Raw genomic sequence first — 20,342 nt, 5'->3', positions numbered from 1 at the left:
GGGGATATCTAATCCTATATCCTGCATTTGAAACTTACATCTTTTAATCTTGCTTTTTCTTTGCTTAGGAGTATAAACATTTTTTTTCAGGTTTGGCCTTAGAGAGGCACTTAAGACTGAACATAACAGGTAAAATGCCTGTTATTTGTTGACTTTTGTTAAGTTTCAAGCAGCCTTTGAGTAAAAAGCTCTAAAATTCTGCCTATTCCTCTTTGGTCAGTGTTAGAGGAGTTCGGTAATTGTAATCATTCCTTGGTGTATGCTGAGGAAATTCTTTTCCTTGGCATATTGAATTGAACACCTGAAAGGCCTGTGGGGTTCTCTCCCTAGAAGACTTATAAAGGCAAAGTTTCTCCCTCCCCCCACTCTCTTATCCACTCTGTCAGTTTCACTGCCAACTCCTGCATAATGTCATCAAATTATGTGTTAGAAATTCAACCCTGGTTTCCTGGGTGATGGGACAATGCCACTACTTAGTATTCCTAGTCACATAGCTACAATTCCATCACGCTCTTAATCTATATATATCTTCGTGTTCGAGAAGCAGACTTTTCAAATCAGGCCTGTATTAAGAATTTTAAATGTACAGAGTGAGAAAACATAGGAGCTTCTTGAGCTCAGCATCGATGCAGGCCATTTTTGATGTTAAGATCTTGAGAATCCGCCATGTGGACCAACGCTTCTTGGATTCAATGGTTTCTATACTGTACCTTTTCCAGGTCAATTCTGCAAACTCAGAATTCTTCATATTCTCTTTTAGACTACTGTATGTCTGAACTTTAAACTTGGGCCTGTTTTAATAGCCTGAGTTTTCATAAACCAGTGACTCTTTTTCCTCTGGAGCTGGCACAAGTGGGGTGCATCCTTAAATTTTGGTAACATTTTTGAGGTTCTTTGTTGCTGTAGTGGCTTCCAGTGATCTACACAAAACAAATGTCATGAACTGCAGTGTCTCTGCTTCAGAATGGCCAAGTTTGTGTGATTTAAACCAGGGAATACTAGCTCTTTCTAACTATTGGTTGCTAAAATTCTCTGTGATGAATCCTTGCCTATGTACTTATACGTGTAAGAGGTTTAAACTGATGGTACCATTGAAATTAAGATTTTTTTTTTGTCATGCATATTTTTGTGTTGGTTTTCTTTCTTTTCCTGTTTTCTTTGACAATAGTATCAATGGGTCATATTCATTAGATTCTAAATCTGCCATGTTTTAGCTCTGTTACCTTGGCCCAATTATTTTTCTGATCCTCTGTTCTCTCATTAGAAAAAATAGATGAAAATAATCTCACAGATTGTTATGGGGATCAAATGAAATATTATATGGGAAAGTACTTTGTAAGTTTAAAGCCTTTCACTAATACATATTATTTCTGTATTCTTAAGGACCATTGATTATTTGGGAGCCTAATTGTTATCCTCTATTCTTTTTCTCTCCTCTCAAATATCTTTGCACTGATGTCTTGGATTTTTGCGTTTTGTGAACCTCTTTCCTCACATGTTAGATTTAACTGGCTTGGTAAATTGTGATATTTACTTATACACCTGCATTGTGTACATTCAAATATTAGTGTGGAGAATACAACTAAGCTACTTATTTGTATTTAAGGATACCGAACTGTTCTTTTTTGTGTGTGTCTTGTTTTCCCCTGCAGGTCTTAAAAATTGTCAGCAAAGCTGCACTGAATAACAGACGCCCTAAAAGGGGCTGCTGTTCCCCTTTATAATGAAGAAAAGCAGGAGTGTGATGACAGTGACGGCCGACGATGTAAGTTCCAAACATCAGAGTTGCCGATTCCACCCACTCTTTGCTCAATAAAGAAGTCACTCCATAATTCTGTTCCAAGGGCAGGCAAGGTTGTCTAATAGTACCACTCTGCCTCTAGGTGCTTCTGTGACCTGGACATTGCCAGCCCGTGGACCCAACACTCTGCATGCTAGGCAGCAGCCACACTGCCCTCTCTGCAGCTTGGAGATGGGCTCAGTTTGAGCTTTGTGATTTTCATTTACAAAACCACCAATCTGTGGAAATTTTTCTTTTCACCCTGTTTTCATTTCTTTTTCTTTTTTTTTTTTTTTCCCGCTACGCAGGCCTCTCACTGTTGTGGCCTCTCCCGTTGCGGAGCACAGGCTCCGGACGCGCAGGCTCAGTGGCCATGGCTCATGGGACCAGCCACTCCACGGCATGTGGGATCTTCCCGGACTGGGGCACGAACCCGTGTCCCCTGCATCGGCAGGCGGACTCTCAACCACTGCGCCACCAGGGAAGCCCCTGTTTGCATTTCTTGATGACTTTCTTGCACACTTTTATCCAAGTTCAGCTGATCCTTGAGTCATCTCCTATGGTGGGATCTTTGACAGCTGTTTGAAACCCATCCTCTAGGACTTGGCTCAAGTGTGGGCCTCAGAACAGCAGCACTAGCGTCACCTGTGTATTTATTAGAAATGCAGAATTTCAGAACCATCCCTCAGACCTAAAGTTCAGAATTTATTCCCAAAGTGATTACATATGTACATAGGTAAATTTCCATTATCTTCACTAAACAAATTCTACTTATTATTTAAGGCTAAAAAGAAACCGCATTTCCTTCCCAAAGCTTTCCTTGAAACCTAAGGATTTTAACATTTAATTATATTCTTTGATTTACTCATTTTACAAATATTTTTGAGGACCTACTATGTACCAAGTACATTTTTAATATACGTAAGTCCCAGGCTGACTACATATGTACATTATATTTGAGAAGCTCTGCTCTGGGTCATTTGAAGAAGTCTGTAGACTCATCATTTTTAATAGCTTTGCCTCTTGGTCAGCTGATATTATCTTTTTTGCTTTCAATTGACCAGTCCCCCATTAGTGTGTTTTTAATTGTCCAGTGTTTACTCAGCTTCTGTTTGTAATTGAGCCAAAAATTATATGCCACTAATCAGATGTGCAGAAGGAAGGAAGGGAGGGAGGAAGGAAAAAGAAGTCATTTTCCTTGCTGTCTGTAATAGCTCATCTTGTTAAACTTCTATTTCACAGATGGGGGAGGGGCTGGGAGGAACTTGAACTTGGTAATTAATAATGTAAACTGGTATCTTTTGAGTAAATGCCCAGTTTATGAGTATTTCTCCAAGTTCTTACTCCTTCCCTTCCATGTAGGCAAGTGGGAAAACAACATTAATTGACATTATAGTCACAGGTGTGTGGTATTGTCCTTGTCTTGTATTTCCACTGGTTCTTACTGTTGTCCTATTGAGGAATAGCTCATTTCCCCAGATATTTGGTTGTCAGTCTCTGCCCTTGATCCAGTGTGCTTAGGCACATGGTAGGTATAACAGGTGATGAGTGCTCTCAGCCTGAGCAGGGGACCTTCTCAGCTCGCTGTAAATTTGACATTCTCCCCTGCTGCCTGGGCTCTTCACCTAACCTTTCAGTGGAGCTCTGATTGTTTAAAAGACTCAGCTTTGCTTTCTGTGCAGCCCTTACCTTTGGGCTGCTCACCCCATGAACCCCCGGTCCCTTTACCTTATGCTGCAGAAAACCCCTTGAAGAGCAAGCTGAGGCTAATTCTCAGTTTCCTTCTCTGTCCCTATCTGGGTTTGTAAGAACTTCTAGGACCCGCAAATGCAGAGTGAGACTTAGTTGTGCCATGAGGCTCTTGCCCACCAAAGCACACTCCTTTGCCATTGCCTTTTCTACTCTTTTGTGTTGAGACACTTGGTTAGTGATCTAGTCTCATCGCCTGTGCCATATTTCCTTTTCTTCTTTCCCCCTTCCCTGCTCCTTGACCACAAGGGAACTGCCCTTAAGTCATATTCTAAGTCCTCAGTACCAGTGGTAAAAAGCTGTGTTCAGACCTTCATGCTCTGGTTAGGATATCTAAGGGGAAACTTCTGGAATTTGGAAATTCTGTTTCTCTTAAAAAAAAAAAGCTTGGGGTTGTCCCATAATACTATTTGTATACTGTGTGCTCCAGATTCTATTTCTTTGGAAGAATAAAACTAAGCAATGCATCCTGTCTATAAAGGATGATCAATGATTTTTTTCCTTTTCATTCTATCATTGCAGTAATAATCCTAATCCTCTCTAAGGTAATGGTTACCACAATCAAAAGACAGGGAAGGTTGCATAGAAGAATGTACAAAAAAGAAAAGCACATTTGAAGAATACTAACCCCACCTAGACTGGTGGGGTTAGTATTATTACCTAGATTTGCACTGTCCGACATGGTAGCCACTAGCCACACGTGACTATTAAGCACTAGTACGAATGGGGAGGTGCTATAAATGTGAAATACATCTTGGATTTTGATTACATAATAGTACAAATAGAAAAGAATATAAAGTATGTTATTAGTAATTTTTGATACAGATTACATGTTGAAATGACAATATTTTGGATATACTAAGCTAAGTAAAATATACTATTAAAAGTAATTTCACCTGTTTCCTTTTTTTTTACTTTTTTAATGTGACTACTAGAATATTTAAAATTATACATTTGGCTCCCATTTGTGGCTTATACTTTATTTCTGGTGGACAGTCATAACCTAAAACTTTTCACCATGCACCTCAACCTTTCCAGTATACTACAGAAGATCATATCAAATGTTACACACAGTATCCCCTTACAACAAAAGCAAATTGGCAGATATTATATTTTTTTATACCACACTCTGAAGAAAGGTTCACCCTTAAGTCAAGGATATTTTATTATATTCTCATTATTTCAGCTCAACAAACAGTTATTCAGCGACTTAAATAGTCACCTAATATTAATTTAGCACCTATTATACACTCCACACTGGTTAGATTCTAGGGATTAGAGTCCTTGTCCCTTTGTAGCTTATATTCTAGAGGGGAGGGTGTACATCAATCAATAAATTATAAAATAATCCCAGCTATGATAAGAGCTGTGGAGAAAAATGAAGTTGGTCAGGGGGCAAAAAATGGTTGGACGGTGACAATAGGTGTTCATAGAAGGATAACATGAAGAGAGGAAATATGGACAGTGAGGACATATAAGCATTGAGGGAGTGAGCCCTGTGAAGACCTGGGGGAAGAGAGTTTCTGGCAAAGGGAACAGTGTGATTTCCAAAAGTAACATTCAAAGTAATGCTTTTTCCCCCCAAATCTTTGATCTGATGTGTGGTGTAGTTGGCCAGTATCATGCTGATTGAAATAGGAAAATAAGTCCAAGATCACCAATTCAGTAGTTTAGAATTGACTGAATTAGATTTTGCCTTTGAGGATGTTAGCAAATTTGGGGCAGTAATTATGAGTATGAATTAGAAAGTTTGAGGTAATTATGAATAACTCAACTTAGGTTAATGTGTTTGCATAACAATGTTACTGTTTTTAGTATTTAACTTAATTTCTAAAAAGCTATTCCATTAAGCTCTTTTGTGGCAATGCATTTGCACATTAACTGAGGTCTTTTGAAACAGATTCTTCAAAGAATGGCTACAAATCTGTAAATTCAAGCTTGTTCACAAGTCAGTATGGGATATATTTTGTGATAGGTGTGACTTTGTTACTTTTCAAATAACAAGTACCAAATAAATACCCATTTAGTTTATTCACTGCAATTAAACCTGGTTGGTAATATTTCCATTTCTAAAAGAGGAAAAATATCCAATAACTTTATTATAAGACTATTGTGGTTGGTGGTTTAACCAAGTGACATCTCATTTCTGTTCTTTGGTACAGTGTTTCTTGTATGGGTGGTAAAGTATATGCTTTACCACCCATACAAGAAACACTGCTTTGCTTTCCAGATAATCAGTGCTTTCTTTACATGCATATTTGGAACAAACTGAGTTATAAAAGTTCTGACTTTTAGTTTGTTCTTGAATCTCTTTAGGAAGACTTTGTCTCTCCTAAGACTTCCTGTCTCCTCAACTAGTCTCTAAGTCTTTTGAGAAAGAAACTTACATATACTATGCTTTCTCCTCAGCCTATTTCTAACACATACACATGCGTGCGCGCACACACACACACACACACACACACATGCACACACATATAAGTGCTAGGCCTACAGTAGATTTAATTTAACCAGTTACTAAACAGTAAAACACTGGCCACATTCCAGAATATTTCAAACTCTGGAAAATTGTAAATTGTTTTGTCTCCTTCCTGTTACTGAATTGTGGTTCTACTGAATTTTAAATAAGTGGTATTCCAAAACCATAAGTCAAGCACAAAAAATATGATGATATCCCATTTCCAGGTGGAGAGAGTGGGGCCCCTGAAAATTGTCAGGCCTATTCATGCCCAGATTTTCATCATGAAAATGTGGTTTTGCATGGATGAGATAAGCATAATCACTAGAATACAGGTTCTGTCTCTTTTTGCTGTTGTATCGTTTCTTAAGTAGCACAGAGCAAGACTTTAATAGGTGTGCAGAAAATATTTGTTGAATGAACCCAGCTAGACCCTTAAACTTGAGTTAATTATCCTTGTATGAACTAGTATAGGGATGGGTGGAGGAGTGGTGGGCGGAGAACTTTAGTTTGTTTAAACCTAAGGCAGTCTAGTCCCAGGCTCTCCTAAGTCTGTTCTGAAGGGCTAGTAGGAAGTACCTGTCTTTTTAGGGCTACAGAATGACTTCCAGGTGAGAGACCTTGGCCTGGTGTTAGGACTTCCATTATGCTTAAGATACGAGTGGAGAGTGACAGTTACAACTTTTAAACTCCAAGTTGCTATCAGTGGCTACTTGCATTGCTGTAACATTTCTTGTCTTTAAGCCGGTATGAATGGTGATGCACGCAGAGGTTCTTTTGGGGCTTCCACTCCCCACAGTACCAGGAACCAGAGTCACCAAGAGATATAGGAAGAATGAATAACTCTTATTATTGGTTATAATACAATGCCTCTATCTTCTCACAAGTATTTCATTCATGTCAGCATTAGGGCATATATTGAACACATGGCAGTTCAATTCGGGACCAGATAAAGTATATTCTTCTTTTTCTGAGCTCTTATATGTTTGACCAGAAAAAAAAAACCCACCCCCAAATCCCCTCAACTCTGAGGAGACCTTTTATAAGAATAGGAAAAGTCAGTTACCCAGTTACCCACAATTATGAGTATCTTGCTGGCCTGAGATAGAAAATGTATTTACTTTAAAACATTGAACAAGAAATGTTATAATTTAGCTAGTATAGTTTGTTCCCGTGTTGCAGAATGATAACCCTGATGTCCAAAATATATTTTCTATGAAAAGCTTTCATTTTAGCAAGTTAAAAAAGAGAAAGAAAAAAAGAATAATTTAAAAAAAGAGAAAGAAGAGAAAAAGCCCTGCAATCCACATGCTTCTAACTGGAAAATATTATCAACAGTCCTGAAGATCACCAAGACTATGCAACTAATGTGTTTAAAATTTGAGAATTAGCCCCTTGTGCCTACGTGTTTTCTCTTAAGCTTTTGACGTCAGTGTTCGATTCTGATTGTGAGATAATGAATCAGGACTTTATGAGTGACAGCTTCTTATTTTACTCCATCGTGCATCACTTTAAACATTTGAATTTCATTTTCTTTTTCTCTTTTTTCTTTCCCTGTGGTTCCTCTAGAATGTTAAAGATTATTTTGAATGCAACTTGAGTAAATCCTACAGTTCTTCTAGTAACACACTTGGGATCGACCTCTGGAGAGGGAGAAGGTGTTGCTCAGGAAACTTGCAGTTGCCACCACTGTCCCAAAGACAGAGCGGAAGGGCAAGGACTCCTGAGGGAGATGGCATTTCCAGACCGACCACGCTTCCTTTGGTGACACTTCCAAGCATTGCTATTACAACTGTGAGCCAGGAGTGGTGAGTAGCCCCCAACTTAAATGTCAGTTCTAAGTTTTATTTTCCAGTAACTCCCGGTACAATTTCTTGTTATTAAAATGTTAGTTATCTGTGGAGTAACTAAGGCTTTTGACATTTTGAGAATTTGTTTCCCTTTGGGTAGCAAAATGAGGAGTGGAGGTATCTCCTACCTCTTAAGATTGGAAGGGGCCTATTGAGGAAGGAATGAGATGCATTTTTATTAATGACAAGGAAAGCAAAATTACTGCCTATGATCTTTTTTAAAAAAAAACTATCAGTGTATGTCAATATGATGTTTTAATTTAGAAAAGCAAAATTATATGAGTGCCTAAGGGAAGTAAAACATATATATTATATAGATGAATGACAGGAGATATTCTTATTACTGTACTCAAAATATAATTATTCTTAGCTTCTTTTTATTATAATCCCACTTTACTAATTTCAGTTTGTGGTTATCTAGAAAATAAAACACTTCATTATAAATCAAAAAAGGAATGAAGATTGTACTATGAGAGATGCTTGGACTGTTTTGCAGAGTCTATGTTTGTAAAACAGGCTATTTTAATCTAGTGTTGAAACGTTAATTGAATATGTATAATTTATAACTGTGGTTAAAATTGTGCCATGATATTTCTTCAAATACGTGTTTTTAATCACATATTTAGTTTTTAGCACTTTCTCTGGTTTTTCTTTTTGCTCTACATAATTTCCAAATATTTTCCAAGAATAGTCTGCTTACATAACAGGGAGGCTTATTAAAAAGAAAAATATTTTCTCTATTTTTTATTTTAAATTATAATAATATGGTGCTTTAAAAATCACTTTCATTTAACTCATTTGTTAAGGAGAAAAACTAAATATATTAAATCATTGTGCAGTATTATCACAGTAAATCCTTAAAATATGTAGTTTTTATGGTGTGCTGTATACCCTTGCCACATGCTGAGCTGTACAGTGCTGATGAGTAGTCCATTATGTGCTCATTGAATGATGCAGGAAATCTTTTAGTTGGTGGTTATCAAATACACTAAGAATTAGATCACTGAGACTTCAGCTATCACAGTTATTAGCCTGAAATGGTTCATCATTCTGTATGTGATAGAGAAGCATGTGAACATGTCGTAGGGGGAATGGGTTAAAAATTTGAAAAGCACTGACTAACATCTGCTCCTCAGCTGAATTAACATTAGAATAGTAATAACCAATCATTGAGCACTAAAATGGGCATATTGCTTCTGCATTGCTTACTCAGTCACATAACTTATGTGTTTAGTCTTGGTTTGCTTCTGCATGATGGCAGATTTGGAGTTCAGAAGATTTCCACAGAGTTATTTTTCAGCAGGTTGGCACTGGTGCAGTATTACCAGTTGTTACAATATTGAAATGCTTCCATACCAGTTGGTAAATACGTGCTTTCTTGAGCTCTCTGATTGCCCTTATTACTATTCCAGACGCTTCCCCAGAAGCAAATTCCTTACAAACCAACAGCTAAAGAGGTGATGACTGGCACGGCAGGAGTCCAGTTTTGTTGGTCGTTGGTGTTTTATGTGTTAGAATAACACTCCAGATAAAATGTACCTTGCAATGTTAGAGTACCTTGCGATGCTGGAGTTCATTTTACTCAAAGACCCTTTGGGAGTTGCAGAATTGTTCCTTCCTTAGAAGTATCGAATCTAGACTCTGACATGTGGGGCACACTTGTCTACCTTTCTAAATTGAATATATTCATCTGTACAAAGAGAGTAATTGTACTCACCTCATAGGCTATTGTAAGGATTAAATATGGTAATATCTCCAAAATACCTAGTTTAGTAAAAAGCACATGTTAGGCAATCAACAAACATTAGTTTCTCTTCTCTTGATCATTATCCATTAAAGCCTTTTGAAAATTAGAAACCATGTTTCAAGTATCACTAGCCTCATGCTGAGTGAAATGGAAGATTTAGCCATTATCCAGTTTGTCATGCAGTCAGCCAACACCACATATTAGTAATTCATTCATAATATGTCCGTTTTTTTTCAGTTACCTGGATAGTTTTTAAAGTGTGAGAGTATTCAGTCATTGACTCCAAATTTATTTTTAAGTGTAAGTAGCTAAAAGCATATCAATACATCCCTTAAAAATACTTCCTTTGCAATATTGATGAATACTGGTGGAATTGCTGGCAGAGGAATCTAATTGAAAAATCATTTGATTAGAAGTGAGGGAGTAGGGTTCCAGATACCATCATTGCCATCAACTTGATGAAAGGTCCTAGAGGTAAGGGGTGCAGCCTACAATCATGTGTGAGAAAGAATTATACTCACTACTTAGAACACGGAGAATGTGGAATCAATCTCCAGGTCTAGACAAGGGGTCAATAAGCTTTTTCTGCCAGCTAGTAAATATTTTTGGCTTTGTGGGCTTTATAGTCTCTGTTGCCACTATTCAACACTGCCATTGTAGTGTGAACATGGCCGTAGACAGTACATAAATGAATGTGTAGCTCAGCTCCCATGAAACTTTACTTACATAAACAGGCAGCAAGCTAGATTTTGCCTGCCAGTCAGTTTGATGACTCCTATTCTAGACTAGTGAAAATCTCTAGGATATGACTCCTGCTCTGATAATTGCTTTGACAATTTTTTTGTAACTGGGTGAAACTGACCTTGAGTTCCTGGTTGGTGTTCTAAGTATGTCAAAAGTCTGGGAACATGTGCTACAGATCAAGTATTTAAAGCCAGTGAAGGAATTTGAGTGAGAACAAATGAAAGTTACTGCCCAAGGTATATAAAGTTAAATAGAAAAACATTGATATAAATTTAGCCCTTGTTTGGGGAGAGTATATTGGTGAAGGGAGGTGGCCATCACTGCAGGCAAAAGGCCTGGAATGGAAGGACAATGATTTGATTTACTATGGAGAAAGAAAGAGTGAGGACCTGAGTCCAGTTGGGTGGACTTCCATCTTGCTACCTTTGGATGAGTTTCTTTATCCTACAAAAACTCAAATGAATAAACAGTGGAGATGTTACAGCTTTTCAGAGTTGTGTGAGAAAGAAAATGTAATATATGTAGCACTTAGTGGTTATTTTGATGTTATTGTTATTATTGTTTTTTTTATTGTTATACCTGGACTGAATAGCCAGAATTATGCATTTTCTATTATTGGGGGTTCTGGAGGAACTTCACCACTTGAGTTATTGGAACCATCTTGGAAATATGATGAAAGAAGGAGTCAGATATGAAAACAAGATGTTATCCTCATTACTGATAAAGTTAATATTGGAATATGTACTCTGTGTCTGTGGGCAAGTAGGCTGCTAACGCTGTACACCGTAATCATACAGACTTACCACCCAGTAATAGGAGGTGCTGGGCCTGTGCAGGCAGCCCTCGTCCTCAGAGGGAGAATCTACCTCTATGAAATTTGAAAATGGTGGAGTTGTAGAATCATGCCCCGGTGAGACAGTACGAAGGAAGGACTGAGTTGTGCATGTCTACTTTCTCCTTCTGGAAAGACCAGTGCAGTTTCAATTACTCCTTCTTTCCAGGGAAGACTGAGTAAAAAGGCAGAAGGAGGTTATGAATCTTAAGCTGGTGGCATCCCTGACACTTGGAAGACACATCAAAAAGTGGGAAAAATACGTTCTTCCTGACATTCCCCAACTTTTTCCCCCCTCTTTTCACCTTTAGTCTGGGGTCATACTTGGGATGTGGCCAATGCCAAGCCTCTGGTGGTCTTCACTTTTTGAATAACTAAAGCAGTTTATTGATCTACCAAATTTATCAAAGCAATGTCACCACAACCAAATTAGGAAAATAAGCCAATACTCAGCCTTGAATGTCTACAGTTAATCTATAATTTTAACTTTCCTCCATGAGGATCTTTTAGCTCTTTAACCCCTTCTAGCCCGTCCCTGTTTACAGTTTTTAATTATCTATATATTTTAACCCCCAAATACACTAGCTCTCTGTCTGGGATCACTTGCCTTTTTGCTTGAAGTAAGTCCTTTAGAATTTATTCTTATTTTTTGGTTTGTTTCTCTGAAAATGTCCTTATTTTGCTCTCATTCTTGACAGTGTTTTCTTTTTCATTATGTAGCAGTTTCTTTATTTCAATACTTTACCCCTTGCCTTTTGGCTTCCATTACTGTTGTTGGGAAAATGGCTGTAAGTCTAATTGTTTTTCTGTGTAAATAATCTGCATTTTTTTGGCGGGGTGGGCTCTTGATTTCTGAATTCCATCTTTGATGTAACTAGGGGTGGATTTCCTTTTATTTATCCTATATGAGATTTACTGGACTTCTCAAATATGTCAGTTGGTATCTTTCTCATCAGATCTGGAATATTCTTTGTTATTATCTCTTCAGATATTTTCTCTGCCAGTCTTTTGCTCCTCTGCTATTGGATTTATGATTAAATGTATTTTGAATCTACTTCTTTATCTTCCATTTCTTTTCATGTCTTTCATATATATGTAATTAAAAATTTTGTCTTTCTGGGCTGTATTCTGGTAATTGCTTTTGGTCTGCCTTCTGGTTTGCTAATTCTCTTTTCAACTATGTTAAATTTGCTGTTAAATCTATTATATTGAGGATTTCAATTTTGATTATTGTATTTTCTGTTTTTAAAGTTTGTATTTATTTAGTTTTTAAACATGTGAGGTAATTTTATGTAGTTTTCTTTTCCCTACATATGTTAGTTATCTATTGCTGTATAATGAATAATCCCCAAACTTAATGACTTAAAGTAACAAACATTTGTTATCTTATATTTTCTGTGGGTCAGGAATCTAGTTGTGGCCTAGCTGGGTGCCTCTGACTGGGTCCCTCACAAGGCCAAAGTCAAGTTATTAGCCAGTGTTACAATCATTTCAATGGTTGACTGGGTGGGAGGGATCTGCTTCCAAGCTCACTCACACGGTTTTTGACAGGTTCACCTCCTTACTGACTGATGACTGGAAACATCAGTTTTTTGCTATATGGGCCTCTCCATTGTGCTACTCATAACATGACAGTTTGCTTTTTATGGAGCAAGAGTTTTTGATAGAGAAAGACGGACCAGTAGAAGGTGAGCAAGAGAGAAGTCAAAATCTTTTTAGTGACATCCCATCACTTTTACAAATTCCGTTCATTAGATCTAGCCTACACCCAAGGGGAGGAACTGTGCAAGGGCCTGAATATGAGGAGGTGGGCATCATTGGGGACAAATTTAGAGGGTGCCTACCACATTGCAGATGTTTTCAAGGTTTTAAAATTTTCTTTAAATATAGCAAGAGTAAGGAGAAATAGACAGATCCACTATTATACTTGTAGACTTCAACACTGCAGAAAATTGATAGACCAAACAGGGAGAAATCATTACAGATATATTTGATGTGAACAACACTATCAATCAACTTGATTTAATTGAAGTTTTTTAGAATACTTCATCCAACAACAACAGAATATACATTCTTCTCAAGCTTGCATTGAATGTTCACCAAGATACATCTATCACACACACCTTAACAAATTTAAGAGTAAAAATTATATAAAGTATGTTCTCAGACCACAGTGGAATTAAATAAGAAATCAGTAACAGAAAGATAACTGGAAAGTCCCAACTATTCAGAGATTAAAAACCCAACTGTAAATAACAGACCAAATGGGCCAAAGAGAAATCTCAAGAGAAAATTAAAAATATTTTGAACTAAGTGAAAATAAAATTAAAATTTACTATTATTTATGGGATGCAGCAAAAGCAGTGCTTAGAGGGAAATTTATATCTATACCTATATATATGTCTATATATTGATTTCTGTCTATCTCTATATAGAGATATATTTGACAAGAACAAAAAACTAAATCAGTACTTCTTCTATCTTAGAAAACCATAAAGAAAAGGAGTAATTTAAGACTCGAGCAAGCAGAAGAAAATCAATAGTTAAATTAGAGCAAAAATCAGTGCAATTGAAAACAGGAAAACAGTAGAGAAAGTCAGTGGAACCAAAAGATGGTTCTTTGAAAAGATCAATACACTGATAAACCTCTGGCCAGGCTCACCAAGAAAAAGAAGAAAAGACATAAATTACCACTTTAAGAAATGAGAGAACATCACTATTGATTCCTTGGAGATGAAAAGAATAATAAAGGACTACTGTGAACAACTCTATACCCACGTATTTGAAAATTTAGATGAAATGGATTAATTCCTTGAAAGACTCAAAAGTACCAAAACTCACAGAGGGGAAATAGATAACATGAAAGGTCTGTATCTATTAAAGACATTGAATAGAAAATTATTAACCTACCAAGAAAAAGAAAGCTCTAGGCCTAGATGGTTTTCTTACAAATTTTACCAAACACTTAAAACAGGAATGATACCATTTCTCCACAATCTGTTCCAGAAAACTGAAGTAGATGGAACACTTCCCAACTCATTCTATGAGGCCAGTGTTGCCCTAACACCCAAACCAGACAAAGACATTATAAGAAGGGAAAACTGCAATATCTCTCATGAGCATAATAGATACAAAAGTCCTCAAAAAATTTAGCAAATAAACTTCAACAATATATAAAAAAAATTATACCCTATGGCCAAGTGGGGTTTATTCCAGGTTCAACATTTTAAGGTCAGTCAATGCAATCTACCACACCAATAGATGAAGAACAATCATGCAATCTTATCAGTTGATGCAGAGAAAGAATTTGGCAATATTCAGCACCCATTCATGGTAAAAACTCTCAGCAAACTAAAAATAAAGGAGAATTGCCTCAACTTGAAGACCTCTACAAAAAAACCTATAGCTAACATACTTAATGGTCAGAAGCTAGATGCTTTCGTTTAAGATTGGGACCAAAGTAAGGGTGTTCTGTCTGACCAATCCTATTCAGTATTACACTGGAAGTCCTAGCTAGTGCAATAAGCAAAGGAAAGGAAATAAAAGACATACAATTTGGAAAGGAAGAAATAAAACAGTTTCTGTTTGTAGATGACATGAATGTCTATGCAGAAAATCCCAAAGAATTGGCAAATAAAACTTCTGAAACTAATAAATGAGTAGAGCAAGGTTGCAGATTACAAGGTTAATATATAAAATTCATTACTTCCCTATACATTGGAAATGAACAATTAGAATTTGAAATAAATATTATAATAATATTATTTATAACTGCATGAAAACAAAAAGAGGAGCATTTAGATATAAATTAAAAATATGTACAGGATATGTATTCAGAAAACTATGAAATTCTGATAAAAAACCAAAGGAATTCTAAATAAATAGATATATGATGGTCATGGATTAAAAGATTCAAAATTGTTAGGGTGTAATTCTTCCTAACTTGATCTATAGATTCAATGCAATTCCAGTCAAAATTCCAGCAAGCTATTTTGTAGATATTGAAAAACTGATCCTAAACTTTGTATAAAAGACAAACGATCTGGAATAGCCAACACAATAAATACTGAAGAAGAAAAAAGATGGAAGAGTCACACTACCTGATTTTGACTTAATATAAAGCTACAGTAATCAAGATAGCTTTATATTGGCAAAAGAACAGTGGCATAGATGAATGGAACAGAATAGAGAGTTCAGAATTAGACCAATAAAATACAGTCAACCGATCTCTGATAAAGGAGTAAAGGCATTTCAGTTGAGAAGACATAATCTTTCAACAAATTGTGTTGAAAAAATAGCCATTCATATCAAAAAATTAATAATAATCTAGACAGAAGCCTTACATATTTCACCAAAATTAACTCAAAATGATCATAGACCTGAATGTAAAATGCAAAACTGCACAACTCCTAGAAGATAACATAGAGAAAACCTAGGTGACCTTGGATTTGGCCATGAGTTTTTGATAAAACACCAAAAAAAAACACCCCATGGTCTATGAAAGAAAATATAATGATATGTTGGACTTCATTAAAATTAAAAATTTCTGCTCTGTGAAAGGCACTGTTAAAAGAATGAAAAGACAAGCCACAGATTGGGAGAAAAGATTTGCAAAACACATATCTGATAATAAACTTGTATCCAAAATATACAAGAAACATAAAAAATTCAACAATAAGAATACAAATAACCCCATTAGAAAATGGGCATATGATCTGAAGAGACAACAAATCAAAGAAAATCTGCATATGGCAAACAAGCATTTGAAAAGAGGTACCACATCATTTGCCATTAGAGAATTGTCAATTAAAACAATGAGATGCCATGACACAGTTATTAGAATGGCCAATATCCAAAAAAAAAAAAACCAAAAAAACAATTGCTGGCAAGAATGTAGAGCAAGAGCTCTCATTCATTGCTGGTGGAAGTGCAAAATGGCACAGGCACTTTGGAATACAGTTGGGCAGTTTCTTACAAGGCTAAACATAGTGTTATCATATGATCTGGCAGTCATGCTCCTAGATATTTACTTAACTGATTTAAAAACTTACATTGTCACAGAAACCCGCACGAACATATTTATAACAAATTTATTAAAAATCACCAAAAGCTGGAAGCAATAAAGATACGCTTTAATAGGTGAATTGATAAATTGTGGTACATACATACAGTGCAACATTAATGATGAAAAGAAATAAGCTGTCAAACCACAAAAAGACATGGATGAATCTTAAATGCATGTTGCTAAGTGAAAGAATCAAGTATGAAAAGGCAACATACTGTATGATTCCACTTCTATGGCATTCTAGAAAAAAGCAAAACTAGAGAGATGGTACAAGATCAATGGTTGCCAGGGGCTCAGGAGAGAGTGTTGAAAAAAATGAATGAATCTTTAAAACCCACAGATGTAGTGAGAAATGTAGATGTAGGCAAATTAATATAATACAGTATATTTAGTTCTAGAATAAGAATACAGGTGAGGAGCAATGAATTCTTCCTTGGAGGGGAGAAGCAACAGTGAAAGCTGTTATTTGTCCTTGACTTGAAGCTGAGCAAGCATATATCTGCTGGACAGAAGTAGAAGTAACATTTCAGATGCAGGAAATAGCATGGACAAGACCATGACTCCTTGAGACAAAGTGACATATTCAAGGAATGCAAGTATTCATAGGGCATGTAGGGTATGTGAGATGGTGTGGGTGGAGATATGGCTTAAGTAAAAGGCGGGAAATCTGAGTTTGAAAAGGTGGGTAGAGGTCAGAATGTGAAGGGTCTTACACTTTTGCCTTTATCCAAATTAATAAATTGAAGCCATTGGATTTTTTAAATAAATTGAATATAGATCTGTAAGGTAATAAGATAATGAGAGACAATGTAGAGGCTGTTTGGAAAGAGAAAGGTTGAAGGTTGAAAATCTAGAGAGGAAGATTTCAGAGCGAGGTGGGTGATGGATGCTGAGGGATTTGAACAGGCAGTAGGTGTGGGAATGAGAAGGAGGAGGAAAACTGAACAACACTGGGGTTGAATGGATGGGAAGTGGTGCGCAGTTGAATGTGGATTAGGAGCAAGGAGGAGAAGCCATGAACATGCGGCAGTTTCTTGTTCAGCTGGATGCATGGAAATGCCATGAACAAGGACAAAAAATGAGGGGTTAAGGTATAAAGGGAAAGATGGTGAGTTTAGTTTTGAATAGTGTGAGTTTAAAGTACTACTTTAAACATGTTACTAAATGGATATTGTCTGGGAGCTGTTAAATGTGTGTGTGTGTGTGTGAATATCATAGTTTGGAGATCATAGGTGTACAGGTGGTAATGAGGTAATGGAATGAATGAGATTACCCAGACCAAGTATGCAGAGATTAGTCAATATCAATTTTGTCTTGAACTAAGGATATAGCCCTAAGGAATAATAACAACATGGGGTCAAATAAGGGGGAAAGAGGAGCAGGGAGAATGAAGAACATGAACAGAGAAATAGGAGGAGAATTAGAATAGAGAATTATTATAAAAGGACAGAAATTAGGCCATAGGGAAGGTTTGGTCAGCAAAAACAGAAGTTGCACAGAGTACAGGTAAGATGTGGACGGAGAAAAGGCCTTCGGATAATTCAATTTAGTGGACATTGGTAACACTAGTGGAAGTCTTAGTAGAATCATGGAATCAGAATGCATGGGATTAAGAGTGAACCAGGGAGGCAGAGGGATGCAGAGAAATGCACAGCAATGCATAGGTCCTGTGCTAGTTCTGTTGAGCAGGTACATATGTTCTTTTGTATATCAGATACTATATTAAAAGTGATACTAGAGGACAAAATGCAACTTTAAAGAAGCAAAAATTAGAGCTGAGGATGAAAGGATAGCAATAAAATATTACTCGTTGAAGTCTTTTGTTAGTGAAAAGAGTAAGAATGGAAGCTGATTGGGGTAGACAAGATTACGGAAAAGTGTTATAATGTGGAGACATTTTTATCTATGCTGAACAGAAGGAACTGGTAGATGGGGAGAGATTGAAGATAAGAGAGATGGGCAATAATTAATATAGAATATAGTAGGAGTAGCACAAGGAAAGATAAACTTTAGACAAGATTAGAAATATTTTCTTTTGAGACATGTAAATCCAATGCAGAAAAAAATGAATATGTTGGAAATGACAAGGAGAGAAATAGGAGAACCTTATTTCCAAAGGTAGAGATCAGTGGTCGTCAAATATTAGAGTGGTTCAGAATCACTTGGACAATTTATTGAAAAAGTTGGTTCAACTTATCGCTGAACCCCAACCCTAGAGGTGGGAGTCTGAGATAGGGCTGGGGATCTGTAGTTCTAATAAGTTCCTAGGTAAAACTTGTGGAACTGACCTGGGGACCACATTTTGAGGACTCTGGCCTAGATTTTCTCAGAAGTAGGAGGTTAAGTCATCTGCTGAGAATAAGGGGGTGCGGACCCTCCACTGTCCTTTCAACCAAAGGCATACATTGTTCCTGGTCACCAAGCATGCGTTTCTGTCTGGGGGCATTTCTTTTTTCTGTGCCATGCCAGCTGACCTGTGGTGGGACTGAACTCTCAGGTGTGAGATAACAGTACTGCTCTAAGAATGCTCACATCTTAACGATGCAATAGAACTATTGTCAGCTGCATTTTCAGTCGAATAGGAAGAGCTCAGAGATAAAGTAGGCAGGGAATCTTGTTTCAGGGTTTTCCTAATGGTGCACTTTTTCATAAGAAACAGTTCTGGCTTCTCCTTTATTATTCCCTCAAAGAAGATTATAAATATCAGTTTGCTTGTCTCCCACCTCTTTCTGCCTGAGGGCTGTGCTTTGCTTCTCTAAATGTTTCAGTTGTGAACATGATGATTCTATTTGGGCATCTATTAACTTAGGTGTGATGTCCTTAAAGTTCGCTGTCCCAACTTTCACCTACACTGGGGAGAGTGGTGTCAGTTGCCCTGTTGCTGTCTGGAAGGCTGGGAGCAATTTCAACTGTTCTCATTATCACGGAAGGGAAATGAGGTCAGTCCGCTGAGGTGGTGGTTCAGAAACATGGGCTATGCTTTATTGCTCCCACAATCTGTAACAAGTTTACAGTCTGATGAGGTTTTCAATAAAAATATTTTATGCTTTGGGGTTGCCTCTCAACTACAGAGCCTAAGGCCCTGTTTTAAAGATCAAAATACCCACAGATGCTGTGCACAAATGCCATAGATTCAACAAAAACTGGTGTGAAGATGGGAAATTGATGGCACATCTGTTTAGCTCCCACCAGGCTTTACCACCCACTGAAATCTTTTGGCTACAGAAACTGCATTTGTGACTTGTGCATCAGGCATTGCAATCTACAAGTCAGCAATTCACAAAGTTCCCCCTGGATTCCCCCTGTCAGGTATGTGAGATAATAGACAGTGGATATTTAAAACCATGCATCATCCACTCCATACCTTGTTGCTTATATATTCTCAATAAGGTCAAAATTGTATTAGAATATTAGGGTATATATTAGGATATATACTATATAGAAGGTACTTAGGATAGGATCTGGTCTATATGATTATAATAATTGGTATAATACTTTAATATTGGTATTAAATATAATACCAATAATATAATATTATACAATAATATAATAATATAATAGTGTAATGTTGGTGTAATATAGATAATATTCTCACTATAATACATTATAGTACATAAGGCCCTTTCCAACTCCTATTTTATTTAAATTTAACTCCCACAACAACCTGGCAAGGTGGGCACTTTTTCCTTAAGGTAAAACAAAAATAAAAATGACTTCAACCTAAGTATGATCATGGGCATGAAAGGTTTCATAATAGAGAAAGACTCCATTTTTGATGATTGGTGGCTGACAGCCTTCAACTCTCCGCTTCTCCCCTTTCCTCTTTGCCCCACATCTAGGAAGGATAAGTAAATCTGCACACTCCCTCCCTTGGTGCCTGTGAGAATTTCAAAAGATGCAAAACTCTGCTCTCTCTGGGAATCCTCATCCCGGCCCTACCCCCCACCCCTTAATCATAATAAAACCCTAAGCCACCTTCCACCTCCCTCTCAACTTTGTTTCACCTTAGGCGGAACCTGATCCCTTCTCCTTGGGGAATCCCTTTGCTGTTTATCATATGAGTAGTAAACTGATTTCATATCTATTAGTCCTATGTGTCGTTCATCCTGACATCTGT

General features: G+C 36.9%; 1 protein-coding gene across 1 annotated transcript in view; it reads left to right on the top strand.

Annotated features, from left to right (window-relative positions):
• Positions 1–1,723: 1,723 nt before the first annotated feature.
• PDE4B (phosphodiesterase 4B) overlaps positions 1,724–20,342 on the top strand; it is a gene marked incomplete at its 5' end in the record, with an annotated part of 486,456 nt that continues 467,837 nt past the window's right edge. The window contains 2 exons of the mRNA XM_082833868.1: positions 1,724–1,765; positions 7,557–7,795. Of these exons, the coding sequence (XP_082689994.1) occupies positions 1,724–1,765; positions 7,557–7,795 (281 nt within the window). The remainder of the gene's footprint in view (positions 1,766–7,556; positions 7,796–20,342) is intronic.

The sequence above is a fragment of the Leucopleurus acutus genome, assembly GCF_964270905.1.
Source record: "Leucopleurus acutus genome assembly, chromosome: 2".
NCBI lineage: Eukaryota > Metazoa > Chordata > Mammalia > Artiodactyla > Delphinidae > Leucopleurus > Leucopleurus acutus.
Note: the sequence above shows the minus strand (reverse complement) of the source record. Positions and strands in the feature narration are given on the sequence as shown.